General features: G+C 43.0%; 2 protein-coding genes across 3 annotated transcripts; one reads left to right on the top strand and one right to left on the bottom strand.

The window, feature by feature from the left end:
* Positions 1-1,299: 1,299 nt before the first annotated feature.
* rnft2 (ring finger protein, transmembrane 2) lies at positions 1,300-10,648 on the bottom strand. 2 transcript variants are annotated; one of them, XM_076731372.1, is made up of 10 exons: positions 10,244-10,648; positions 9,581-9,658; positions 8,771-9,282; positions 8,573-8,649; positions 7,584-7,684; positions 7,113-7,266; positions 4,168-4,317; positions 3,130-3,195; positions 2,893-2,994; positions 1,300-2,446 (listed from the first exon to the last, which is right to left on the bottom strand). In XM_076731372.1, the coding sequence occupies exons 1-10, from the start codon at positions 10,279-10,281 to the stop codon at positions 2,312-2,314; spliced, it is 1,413 nt and encodes a 470-aa protein (XP_076587487.1). In that variant the 5' UTR covers positions 10,282-10,648; the 3' UTR covers positions 1,300-2,311. The 2 variants fall into 2 exon arrangements, with proteins under 2 accessions (XP_076587487.1, XP_076587488.1); XM_076731373.1 differs by lacking the exon at positions 10,244-10,648 and adding an exon at positions 9,802-9,929.
* On the top strand, positions 10,559-12,674 carry spring1 (SREBF pathway regulator in golgi 1). Its single transcript, XM_076731374.1, has 5 exons — positions 10,559-10,710; positions 11,023-11,179; positions 11,290-11,441; positions 11,712-11,825; positions 12,140-12,674. The coding sequence occupies exons 1-5, from the start codon at positions 10,615-10,617 to the stop codon at positions 12,221-12,223; spliced, it is 603 nt and encodes a 200-aa protein (XP_076587489.1). The 5' UTR covers positions 10,559-10,614; the 3' UTR covers positions 12,224-12,674.
* The last annotated feature ends 563 nt before the right edge of the window (positions 12,675-13,237 follow it).

Raw genomic sequence — 13,237 nt, 5'->3', positions numbered from 1 at the left:
CCTAATTCTGCACATGAAGAGTGCGCAAACTTAAGTTCTGGATGAGTTTAATTCACATTTCATGAGGAATGGTAAATGCATAAAATTGTTATGTTTGAGGTTTTCACCTGTCAATCATGTTATTTTTTACTTTGCTGTGTATCTTTAAATATTCTTATTTGACTCATTTGACCAGCTAATGTGATCATGTTGGCCAGGTTTGTGTAGCAAAGGGTATTGCATCTTCCTGGCTGAAATGATGAAATAGTCTGTTAGGTCCACGTTAATAACCAAGATGCATAAGAAACTGATGGATTTATCTACACCTCTACCAGCGGCCGTCTAATTATAAACGGTTCTTTTATGGATGCTTTACGTAAATTAAGTGCATACATTTTATCCTATATAGATGGTGCTTACAGGACCATGCAGGAGGAGGGGGCGCACATCATTTGCACTAAAAGCAAGGGATGCAGGAGAGTCGGAGGATGCGGTCCAGGAGAAGGTGTGAGACGCAGCAGGGGAGGAGGATGCGGGGTTAAACGTGCGCTCCAGGGTCCGGACTTCGTGTCTGACTGAACTCCTTGTGTCATGAAGACATCCTCAGGGCCGATTTGGATGCTCTAACTGTTTGATAACGAGCTGACACGCTGAACCCCAGCAGCCCTGCAGTCAGCCAGTTGCACGTCCTGCCCCCTGCGTGACTCTCCGATTCAGTCATCCCGGTTACAAAACGGTGATGTAATCCTCCCCTGGTAGAGCGGAGGGAAAAGCTTACTAATAGGACTCCTTTGAATTTTCACCTCCCACGATGTGAGTGCATACAAGGGGGTTAAAGTGATTAGACCTTCAAATGTCTCTAAGGTGACAATAAGTGCAGCAATCCTGAAAAATGCACGGACCTTTTTTTTTTTTTTTTTTTTTTTACATAAGCTATTCTGTAAGTGTAAACATGTGCATAATGAGCGGGTGAACGTTTTTGTAGATGTTTTCTACAGTGTTTTAGATGATGTTTACACATTCTCCTGTGCTTTAGCATTATCTGTGGGGGGGCAGTGTTAAGTGGCTTTTTATCATAAATAAGATGCAGGACCTGCGCATAGGAAGCTATGCTGTTAATGCTGTCTGTGATTTCTGGAAATAAGCTTTCTCTGATATATCAAGTGTAACGTGAGCAGAACTGCTGGAACTGTCTTTTATAAAGTGTGTGCTATTTATACTAATTAAATATTTCATATGGATTTTTAGCAGTTAATAAAATCTTTGGGAAATAAAATTCTCTGCAGGCGTCCTCATAATTAGACAAGAAATAGGCACAATAAAGTGGGCTAAAGTACTTTAATGTCAAACTCAAAAACCACTGCAGTGCCTTCTGCATTCAAGTCATACCATCCACTACTTGAAAATTTGAAAATTGATATGACAGTATTCTGGAGAAATCATGAACTGAAGTTTGCAACATGGAAGATTATCAGACATGAGGTCTGTCAATGAAAATGCACCACGCTTGATACAAATCTACAAAATCTTATGCCTGGCTGGCATCATGAACAATTACACACTGCACTGTTTACATTCTGGGTAATTAAAAGTCACACACCAACTTACATTCATTACTCAGTATCTAAATAACCTCACCGTTCGCTAACCAAGAACCTTTTTTTTTTTTGTTTTACCTACAGACAGCAGAAACGTTTGTACTGATTTCCTTCTTACCATCACTCTTTTTTGTTCCCATTTTCAAATAAATACTGCAAAACTTGCAGCTAAATATCAAATAAAAATGGCTAAATACCAATAGTGGAAATGAAAAAAAAAACATAGACAATATACAGACATGACAATATCATAAAGAATACAAAAAAATGTGCCAAATTCACCACAAATAGTGCGAATGCTGCGACTGTTTACATTATCACCACGCTAAATCAAAGCAGCATCACGTGTTTGGTGTCAAATAAATTGTTGCTCACATTTAACAGCAGTGGCAAAGTCTACATGTACACAAAAGTGTGACTGTTCCCAGTCCAACTGTAAAACTGGCCAGAGTCCAGCTTTATGTTTCTTAGTGATGCCGTGCTGATTATTCGGTTTGTGCACGTGGCCTCAACCATTAGCTTCATATGCTAAAATGATATGACTTACACATGTTCTGCTCCGGTTTTTTCAAATGCCTCTAAAGTTGAAGTCCCCTATGCATTGTGTGTTTGCTGCAGTCATGATTATCCTGATTTTCAGAGTTACCACATTAAGACAAACAGAGCGAGATGACACACCATTATCTAACTGGCATTACAGCACAATCACATCTTTGCGGGTGCATACGATGAGCTCAGTAGATCTGGAAGTGAGCCGAGGTGGTGCCGTCCTTCCAGCATCGCAGGGTCTCAATGACAGTAGAGCGGCACAGCGGACATGTCCTCTCGCGGTCGAACCACAAGCACAGGCACTCCTCGCAGAACACGTGCTGCAGAGGAACATAATGTACACACGTTTCTTTTCTCGAGTCAGAGGCGTAGAGAATGCACAGCCTGCGCTTGGCAGCTCAAAGTTGAAGTCGTCTTGAAGGAGTGAACATCACAGGCAATGAGAGATTCACCCTGCACGAGCGACTTGTGTCTATGAGTTCAGTCGCTGACACTCACCTTTAATCCACCACTTGTATTACCAAATAATAACAATTATAACAATAGAAGTTTGCATAGGAAACTTTATATAATTTGCTTTGTCAGCACAGCGTGACATCAGGTGTGGTTACAGGTGCAGCTCAGCACACGTCTGACCACACCCAACCACAGACATCAGTAATCAAACTTCCAACAAGAGAGGACAGTAAAACACAGCTTTTTAGTTTGTATCTATTAAGCAATTTAGATTTTTTAACCTTCTTTCACTAGTTTACTGAGTCCTTACCTGACAGAGAAGAGCTATGGGGTCTCTGAAATCAGCCTGACAGATAGCGCAGACATCACCCGCCTCGCTGCACTGCTGACTGCCTGCTCTCACGCCATAACTCTGGATGAGACAAAAAAAAAAAAGAGAGTTAAATTTGAAGGATTAAACTCATCTAGATTTAAAAACACAAAGTGAAACATGTCTCTGAGTGCGTTCACTGATGGCTGTAAACAGTGAAATGAGTCTGAATCTGACCTGGGAGCTGCAGAGCATGACCAAGGCCTTGCGTATGGCAGACACACGTCCACAGATGTCAAAGGACTGCAAAACAATAAACACGGTCAGTTTTTCTGATGAGAACGGCCATTACAAATGTCCACGAGCTGCTTTCGCTGTTCTGACGTTGTTTTACTCTCAAACAGTCAGACTCAAAGTGACAAGCTTTAGTTCTCAAGCCCGTTTCTCTAAACTTTATTCAGCCAGCCACACGTGACACAACAGCATGACAAGAGTGAATCAACAACCGATGCAAATCACGCACATCAGCATACTCCAATATTGTCACACTGCAAACACGGCCTGGCCCTGGAAAACACCTGCTCCACTTTAGCACACACACCCAGGAAAGCGTCAACATTAGCAACAACATCCGCTGAATCACTGTGAGTTAAACAGAACTGGACTAAAATTGTCAACACACGCTACACAACACATGACAGTGACAAGCTCCCCGTGTAAATAATTCATCAGTGCATCATTCAGAGTTTCATTCATCCCAGTTCCATTTAGTTTCACTATTTCAGCTTCCCATCCGATATCGTGGCTGACTCGCGACTGACTCATGGCTCCAAAAACGTCTTTTTCCTGAAGTGTCTTGAAGTTTCTTGATGTAAGAGCTCAGTAACTGACTTTGACATGTAACTCATGGTCCTCAACTGATGGACGGAAATACTCCTGACGATGGTTTAAGCTGAATGCTACGTCAGCATGCTAACATGCTCAAAATGACAATGCTAAAAATGTAAACTATGTTTACTTTCTTAGATTAGCATGGTAGCATTCTAAACATTGGCAACATTTGGAAATAAAAATCAAATTTGGACAACTAAAAAGTAATACAAGTATATCTTATCAAAGACGGGTTGCAGTGTTTCTGATGCAGAAATCCAAATCTAGTGGTCTATGTCTTCGCAGTAACTCTTTCTGGCTAAGAGTGCCGTACAAAATCTACTGTATAAAGGACAACAACTGATTTGATTTTTGCAAAATACTCTGCTACTGGGCCCTGGTTACCTTGCAAAGGCTGTAGATGATGATGAGTGTGGCCCCCAGGAAGTAACTGTTGGACGGGTCTTCTCCCATGATGTACTTGTACCACAGCTGGATGGGCACCAGAGCCCGAAACAGCTGGCTCAGCTCCTCAATCAGCAGGTAGAACTTACCCTGGACAAACAAACATAATTACAATGTGCAGCAGCACATTAGAGGAGCCCTCTTTAGATGCTTCAATCAAACTTTCTGTCCGTACACAGGTGGCAGTGACTGTGAATGAACCACTTTCGAAGACAAAACACCAACAGAAAAAGGGACGTGAGCAGTCTCAGCCCAAGTTTTATCGCAATAAAAACTAGGAAATTGAGACAGAATGTATTCTTTCTTTGATCCACTTACTAACTGTCCAAAAAGCAGAAAGGGCTCAACAGCTCTGGGGCACTCTTCTATCTAGTCAAGAGCAGCGCGGTATTAAAAGCTTAAAACAGCACGCCTCCAGCCCAAACATGGCTGCTGTCCAGAGCGCCGCAGTTTCACAGCAGTACAGGCAATTTCCCCACACTGCGAGGGAAACTGGCAGCGGCACTTTCCACCTGCTACCCAGTGCCCACATTAAACTCAGCCCTACGGGGGTTTGCTAGCTGCCTTTAAAGGACCTCCGCTCCCCTAAATAATCACAGAGAAGAAATGAAGTTCTGAATGAGTCCCCACCGCCACAAAGTGCGTGAAGTCTATTGGGGATCTTTAAAAACAGACCGAAATGAAGGCAGGCTTGATTCCCCAACGGCCCCCGTGGCATCCCAGCTCTCATAATGACTTCCAGGATGTTAGCTGACAAAGATTGATGACTGTGGGTAAAAAACCCACAAGCAGCCAGGTTGGCAGGGGAGGAAGACCTCTGCCAGTGGCTAATTCATCTTCCTTATTGTCCCTTCAGCCTGGTATCCCACAGTGCCCATCACGCCCACGCGAAAACTGTCAAATCTAAAGTTTGGACAGAAGCCAAAAAGTTTGAGACAGCGCCATAGTCCACATTCACACAGCGGCCATTTTCCTGTGACGTCAGGTTCAGGGTGGGAAGCTCAAACGCTGTTATCAAAAAGGACAATGTCGTGCGGCTGTGGTAAGTCGTATAGACGCAGAGAATCTGACAACTCGTTCTCACTAAATAAGCACATTTAAGATCTTGGACTTTCAGAGTTTGTCTTGGTCATTTTTTCACGCTTTCACGCTGACATTTAGACACAATTCATCAGTTGATGACAATTAAAAAAACAATCATAACGTGCAGCTCTGTTTGACTTGACTCCCTGAGCTGCAGAAAGCCTTCAACGTTAAATCTTGCTCGAGGCCAACAGAACAGACATGTGGAGCAACACCAACAGAGCAAAAAATAAACCACAGATCGATATTATGAAGCCCAAATTTAGGAACCACTGCATGTGCCAAAAGACTCGGAGAGAACCTCTTGTACAACAGTGAAAACACTTCCACAGGCTGCAGACAGGAGCCCTGTCAGACCTTAAAACAAAGCCGTCATGGAACCTGTGCGTGCGTGCGTGCCTGCCATCACTTGTGCACACTCGTGCTGACTGTGGTGATTATGTGGCATCATTAGCGTATCCGCGGATGGATGCAGTAATGAAGCAGACTGATCATGTGACTGCGTGGAGGTCAGAGTAGACGACACTGTTTGGCCTCTGTGATTCAGTAAAAGTGATGATACAATCTGGGATTCCCTAAAAACCAACATGTGCCTGAGCAAATTGTGTGTGTGTGTGTGTGTGTGCGCGCGCGCAGTACATCCGCGTGTGTCAGTGGAGGGTACAGGTAATGGTCCAGCTCCAGGGAGGGATGACCTCACCCGTGCAACCCCCTCGAGGGCAAATGAGCTCAGTTGCTGGCTGCTGTGGTTCTGATAGGCCTGTAGGTCTGTTTATCAGTGGAAAATTTAATCCTAATACTTTGTAAACCCCCTCCTCCTCCCACCATCCAACACACAAACACACAGCAGGAATATGAGCTGCCCGGTATGGAAATCAAAGTCTATCTCTGTCTGTCCATGTGTGTGTGTGTGTGTGTGTGTGTGCGCGTGTGTGTGTGTTTGCAGTCATATTCTGTTGCCTCGGGTCAGACTAACCACACACACAGACACCCATGTGCACTAAGGAGTACCGTTTAAAACCTTATGAATACAAAACAGTTTCACACTATGACCCTTGAGCACTTTCTTCGCTCCGTGGAGTATTTCATCATCGTTCAGCAAATTTTCTTTTTGAAATTATCAACAAAGTTTCACAACTTTGACGCTGAACTTCCTGCAACTCACTGATTGTCTACACCGTGCTATGGATGAGCGCAAATATGGCAGTTTACCACAAACTCTGATTAGATGCCTTTCAAGATTTCCCTGGTGGACACGTTCAGTAATGTGTTTAAAGGACAAATCCAACACGTCTATGAGCTACAGTCACATTAGTAAACTGATTTAAGTTAGTTACGTTTTCGAAAAAAGGTTAAACGTTGGTCCTTTGGGTATTTGTTTGACATGAACAGGTTGGGCAAAAAAGCTGCAAGCATTCATTGCAGTTTAAGAAAACGTTAAATGCACATAACTAAGGCTGCAACAACAACTAAGGGACAACAATTCTTATAATTATTATCATATAAAAATGTTTATTATTAATGTTTTGTTGTGAACTACAACAGTCCAAAACTCAAGGAAGGTTTTTGCATCTTTGCTTTTTAATTTAAAATAAATAATTAATAAATAAATAAAGTCCACTAATTGATCAGGCACTTTAGCACGACACATAATTGAGGGAAAAAAGGGACGTTACAATGCCTGTAACTGTATGTGGAGATCATTAAATCTAAGTTAGAGCAACGGATACAGTGTAAACTGCAGTGTCCAATGAAAAATGAATCAGTACCAAAGCTCAGAGGAATAAATGTGCATTTCTCACCCTGGATTTGAAGGCGAGAAGAATCTTGGGCAAGAAGAGGACAAAGCATTTCAGGCCGATGGTGAAGTACTTCAGGACAAAGTCAGTGATGCCCACCACCCAGATCAGATCAAAGAAGTCAAAGCTGTTCAGGTTCGGCTTGGCAAATATGAGGCTGGAAGAAAAAGAAACAGCATCCAGATGAATTGTTCTCAGGAGGTCTGCTGTTTTCACAGTGGATGGGAAAAATAACAAGCGACAGCAAGGCAAATGTATAATGGAAAAACACAAAAAACAAACTCAAAATACTCACAGGACAAGACCAGACAAGAACAGGAAGCCTCCCTAAAGGAAATGGAAGTAAAAGTAAAATGACTCATACAACACAAAGTGAATGGAAAAAACAAAATATAGAAAGTCAACACAAAAACACAAGATGGCAGGCAAAAAAAACCCACACAGTTAGTATTAAAACACCTGCGTGTACACTACCTGTTGTGCAGCTCCTCGTGGCTAAATGTGTAGTAGATATACACTATATTCCCAGCAAGGAACATGACGATCCACAGAGCAACGAACACAGAACGTTCTTCCTAGTAACATAAAAGGAACACACGGATATTTTTGCAACGCTGCAACACATTCCTTCACATCTCAACTGTAATTTAATACCAGCTCATATTTAATTATGAGCAAAAGGGCAAGCAACACACATATAAAGAGATGCACTGATCCATCTGCCTATTAGCAGATTCAGCTCATAGCAAGATTCATAATGGTGAGAGCTGAATCTTGTGATTTCTCTGTTTGTATTACAACTGTCAAAATAGCAAAACTACAGGTTTGTCATCTTTTTTAAACAGTTAAATAACTGTATAAATATTGCTTACTTTTTTTTTTTTTACAGTCAACAAACCCTATGAAAATACCAAAACTACCAAGTATTGCCTGTGCATCCAAAGCCTGATACACAGAGCTCCACTGTTGTCTAAAAGCTGTTGAAAACACATCATTGAGCCACATGGTTGCACTGGGTCATATGTCCTTCACTGTAGTTTACTTTGAGTCAATCTAACACACGGTGCCACTGCTATAAATACTCACCGGTGCACTGTATGGGTCTTAATCTACAGCTGAAAATAGTTCCCCAGAAAAAGGCAGCATTTACTCCTGTTTAAACAACATTTGATGAAAACTACAGTGCCTAGCTGGTTTAGGAATAAAAAAAAGAGCCACAGACAGGATAGAGACGTGGGAAAATACTGACAGGCGGACTAACACATTGAGTCTTTGGAATTTCACTGGATTTGTTGACAGTAAGAAAAACAGAAAATAAAACCAGTCTTATCCTTTAATACAGGCATGCGTGAAAAGCTTGAATTTGACTATGTCTGTCTATGGTTTAAGCTAAAAAATATCAGATGCTGGCATTGTTTAAAAACCTGTATAAGCACAGCAGTTAATAAACTGTAGATCTTTACCCGTAATGACACTTGATACCTAAAGGTGGAATTGGCATAGGCGAATGTGCTGGCCATGCCCACACACACAGCAATACCTGCAGGAGAGAGGTGCAGGAGTATCACTAAACCAGACCTTATGCTGTTAATGATTCTTTGTTGTAAGTAGAGTAATATTAGACAATGTTGGCAGCACTATTACTCAACACACTGGCATACCGAGCTTATGCTGAAAGCAGACTTTAGCCAGCAGAATGAGGATGAAAGGGAAGCCCCTTTGCAGCCATGTGACCACTGCCTTCAACTCAGACAGGGCTGGGGCCGGGGTGGACGGGTCTTCCTGGGCCTCCTCTCTGGAGCTGTGCCTCTCCGAGGCAGCCGCCGTGGTGGCCTGCTGGAGCAGAGAGGAGGTCCTGTGCTGCAGGGGGTGGTGATGAAGGTGGTGGTGGTGATGGTGGTGCTGGGGCGGCCGAGGGAGAAAAGGTCCACCCTCCGTGCGATGGGGGCCCCCTTCTTCTCTGGATGATGCAGTCATCTGGATAAAAACTTCAGGGGGAGAGCCCAGGACTAAGCCAGCAGCCTGGAATTGGGCAGAGGAGACAGAGCCGGAGGGGACACCCACCAGGCCAGAGAAGATTTGCTGGGGTGACGTGGGCGAGTCAGGCTTCAGGCAGTCAAACACACCACCCTCATCCAGGCTGCTCTCTGATCCAAGGGTTTGGCTTCGGCTCCTGAGTGGGGAAAATGTTCTCTTAACATGTAATATATTGTGCTGTCTTGTATGAGCGTATGTATGGGTAGGGAAGGCTAGTTAATATTGCATATAAACATTAGCTTTCCCCAACCCAAACATGCGACTATCACAGGTCATTTTGAAAACAAAATGTGCTGCAGTGTAACAAATGTAATGCTGTTCTGACGTCCCCCCATAGGTTTGCATTGGGAGCTGCTTGTGACCTATATTTGGCTGTATAGTGTATGAAGACAATACACAAGCAAAGGGATGCTTCTGAGGGATATTCTTCCTACCTTTCAGAGGGCATGCCATCCGTGTTGCTGCTGTGTCTCCTCTGCATGGCATACCGCTCATCACCACATGGTCCAGCCCTGCAAATGCAAATCAACATCAATAGTCTGACTGACAGACAGGCCGCCGGCTTACAGCTTATATCTTCATCTATTGATCTCTGTGTGTGTTTCAGGTGTTATACATGCGTCCGTAGGCTACATAACAATGTGGGCGAATTTACCTGAATCAGTTCAGCGAATTGCCCCTCAGCTCTTGTCATATTTAGTGTCAGGTTAGCTGGATTGATATCGCTGCAAAAGATGCTCCGACCGTCCGGCTCGAAAAACTTCCTGTATAACGTCACCGAAGGCGCCTATCAGCCAATCAGCGTCCTCCTTCCCACCCCACTACATCCGTGTTGGAAATTTGTTTTTCCCAAGGCAGATGTCAATTTTCGCTGGATAAATATCACCGTTGAACGTTGTCAGACGTAATGCTGGATATTACAGAATCGTTGTCGTCAAAACGGATGAAAGTGCGACACTAGACTGCATCATTATATATATTTTTTTTGTTATGTGTGTGTAGTTCATATAAGACAGAAAGCTAATGCTAATGACAGCTAGCTAGCAGGGTAACAAAGCTGTCTTTTATGATGAAATGTCGTTAGCTTGCGTACTCACCAGTGAACTGCTTTGAGCCGTTTGAAACCATAATTCATATTTACAGCCGTTGTCCGTTAAGCGTAATTGCGAATTAGCTGCGTAACTCAGCAGCATGGGTTAGCTAATGCGGCTCTCCTGACTGAAAATAAAACGTCTTCTCTTTTTGGTAGCTTCTGCGTTTGTCTCATTTTACTGCGTGATAAAGCTAGCTAACGTCAGTGTACAGAGCCAGTTCTGCTCGGTGTCACAGTTTTTGAGTCGGTCAAAGTCGCGTCGGCATACATCAGCACATAGTCCTGACTAACACGTCGGTCAGGGAATTGATACCCGTGGACGTTTGATGTTGTGGACGGACACTGACACCGACGTCTCCCCAAGAAAGCCATGCTATGATGGTGCTACGGCGATTACTGAGAAAGCGCTGGGTGCTGGGAGTAGTCTTCGGACTGTCTCTCATCTACTTTCTCACCAGCACACTCAAACAGGTACAGAAGCTGACACGACAGTAAAGCAAATGGTCACATCTTCTGCATCAGGGGTGGATAATCAGCATAAGATGCTTGGTATATGTGTTTTAAATGACTTGAAGTATTGCTCTCAGTGGCTCAATACATGAGACATTAAAGAGATTGCCACCAACATAGAAGTGGTATAACTTAATCTCTGCAGATTGAGAGAATTATATATTTTCTCACTTTTTACATCATGATATTGTCTGACCCTGTTCTGAGCTTTGTTGAGCTGTTCTTTGATGGTTGCTGGACGGCTCTTCATGACCTCCTGTGTGAACTCTGCAGGAGGAGCGGACCATACGGGACCGCACACTCTTAGAGGTTAGAGATTCAGACCATCGCATCCCCTGGAAAGTCCGTTTCAACCTGGGAAACAGCAGCCGACAGATCACTCAGTGCAGAAACTCCATCCAGGGCAAGACTCTGCTCACAGACGAACTTGGTGAGTAATGCAGCCATTACTCACCACCATACAGAGACGATAGCACGACAGTTCCACGGGACTGTTGCCTTTAATCAACGTATATACTGATCTGTGTTAATGTTTCACAGGTTATGTCTGCGAGAGAAAAGACCTGCTGGTTAATGGCTGCTGTAACGTCAATGCTCCCAGCAGCAGACAGTACATTTGCAAAAGCTGCCTGGCCAACGGCTGCTGTAGCATCTATGAGTATTGCGTGTCTTGTTGCCTCCAGCCTGATAAGGTAATCTGTCATCAAGGATGTTAAGGGGCTTGGGGTATTACTGTCGTCACAAAAAGTGCTGTCCACATGCTGCATCTGCTGTATGCATACATTTTAATAAATGATCCTGAAATGCAAGAATTCAGACACTGTATATGTTTCAAAGCTGAATACTGATTTTGATTTTTGTTCATAGCGGTGACAGTGAGGGACAGAAAAAGATGAAAAAGTCGAACAGATTGAAATCTGCACTTGCTATGCTCACTCTGTTATCTGTGCACTCTTCTGCAGCAACCTCTCCTTGAGCGCTTCCTGAATCGTGCCGCTGAAGGCTTCCAGAATCTCTTCACTGCGGTGGAGGATCACTTCGAGCTGTGCCTGGCCAAGTGTAGGACCTCGTCACAAGTATGTCATGAGATAGATCAGAATGGAGACGATCAGCTCCGACAGACACCAGTCCTAACTCTGTAGATACAGAATAAGTCTAAAGCCTATCTGCTTGCATGATTGGTGAAAATGGTTTTCTCACAGATTTGCAGCCGCAAGTAAATTCAATATTTCACCCAGCTGCTGAATCTAGATAGAAATGCATTATTTTTTTAGGTGAGAAACGCTTCACTTCTCATTTTCTTCGTCAGTTTGTTGAATTTTTTGAGCAGTAAAAATAACACATAAATACTTGAATGTATTAACTTTTTTTTGTTGTTCCTCTAATGCAGAGTGTTCAACATGAGAACACCTACCGAAACCCTCAAGCAAAGTACTGCTATGGAGAGAGCCCTCCAGAGCTCCTTCCTGTATGAAACATCCTCTCGGGTTTAGGACGAAGAGGAACAGCAGCAGTGGGCCAGTAAAGCGTCCCTGTTTGGACATCTGAAGTTGCTTGGAGAAGAGACTCTCTGCGAATAAAGTGCCGTCTTGGACAGTTTTGCATTTTAGTGACAAAGAGGTGGAGACACCCACAACCTCAAAACGGACAAATGCTGTATGTGATTCGATTATTTACACTTCATAAGTGCATAGAATATGCTTCATACATTCATCCATGATGATCATCAGGTCTACATAGCAGGCAGCTCATCCATCAGAATCCGCTTCACATCAGTTCATGACATAAAATAGGCTTCATTTTAAAAGACGGCAACAGCTGTTTTGTGCTTTGTTGAATATTTTAACAGCGAAGAATGTGTCAGTACTTTGGTGTATAGTGCATGCATATGAAACTGCTATTTAATAAAAGTGACTGTGAAATGAGCTAGGTTATAGTTTATGCTTTTTATGAATGGTGACATTCAGAATAGTGGCTTCGCTGTTTTTATGAACTGTCTGTCACAGGCCTCAAAAGAAAATCATGTGTTTTAAAGCTTGTTAAAGAAAACTCACAGATTTAGTGTATCTAAAGGAAATAGCACTGCATGATCAAGCAGCGCCAAGTGAACTTGAGATCACCAGGCATTTTATTTTATTAGCCGAAATGAGCATGATATTAATGGAACTAGTGCACAAATAGAAGGTGTTAAAACATTCGAAAAGCTGTGAAAAAAACATTTGAGTTTCATGAAAAATATCCACAATCGTCTTAAATGTGTAGGGAAGTATGGAAACGTTCTGTAAAGTATGAAAAGTTCGGGGGCTTTGCTAACTTTACACATGCAGACTCATTTGAAGCTCATCCAGACCCACAAAACACCGGAACTTGTATTAAATACTAATTGATCACTTAATTTGAGGAGGACAGGGGCCACATTAATCTTTGTTCCAGTGTTGTTCTCTTGCATTGCTTTGATGGGAGTGTGACAGACTGATCTGCCTCACCA

The sequence above is a fragment of the Chaetodon auriga genome, chromosome 5, assembly GCF_051107435.1.
Source record: "Chaetodon auriga isolate fChaAug3 chromosome 5, fChaAug3.hap1, whole genome shotgun sequence".
Lineage (NCBI taxonomy): Eukaryota > Metazoa > Chordata > Actinopteri > Chaetodontiformes > Chaetodontidae > Chaetodon > Chaetodon auriga.
Note: the sequence above shows the minus strand (reverse complement) of the source record. Positions and strands in the feature narration are given on the sequence as shown.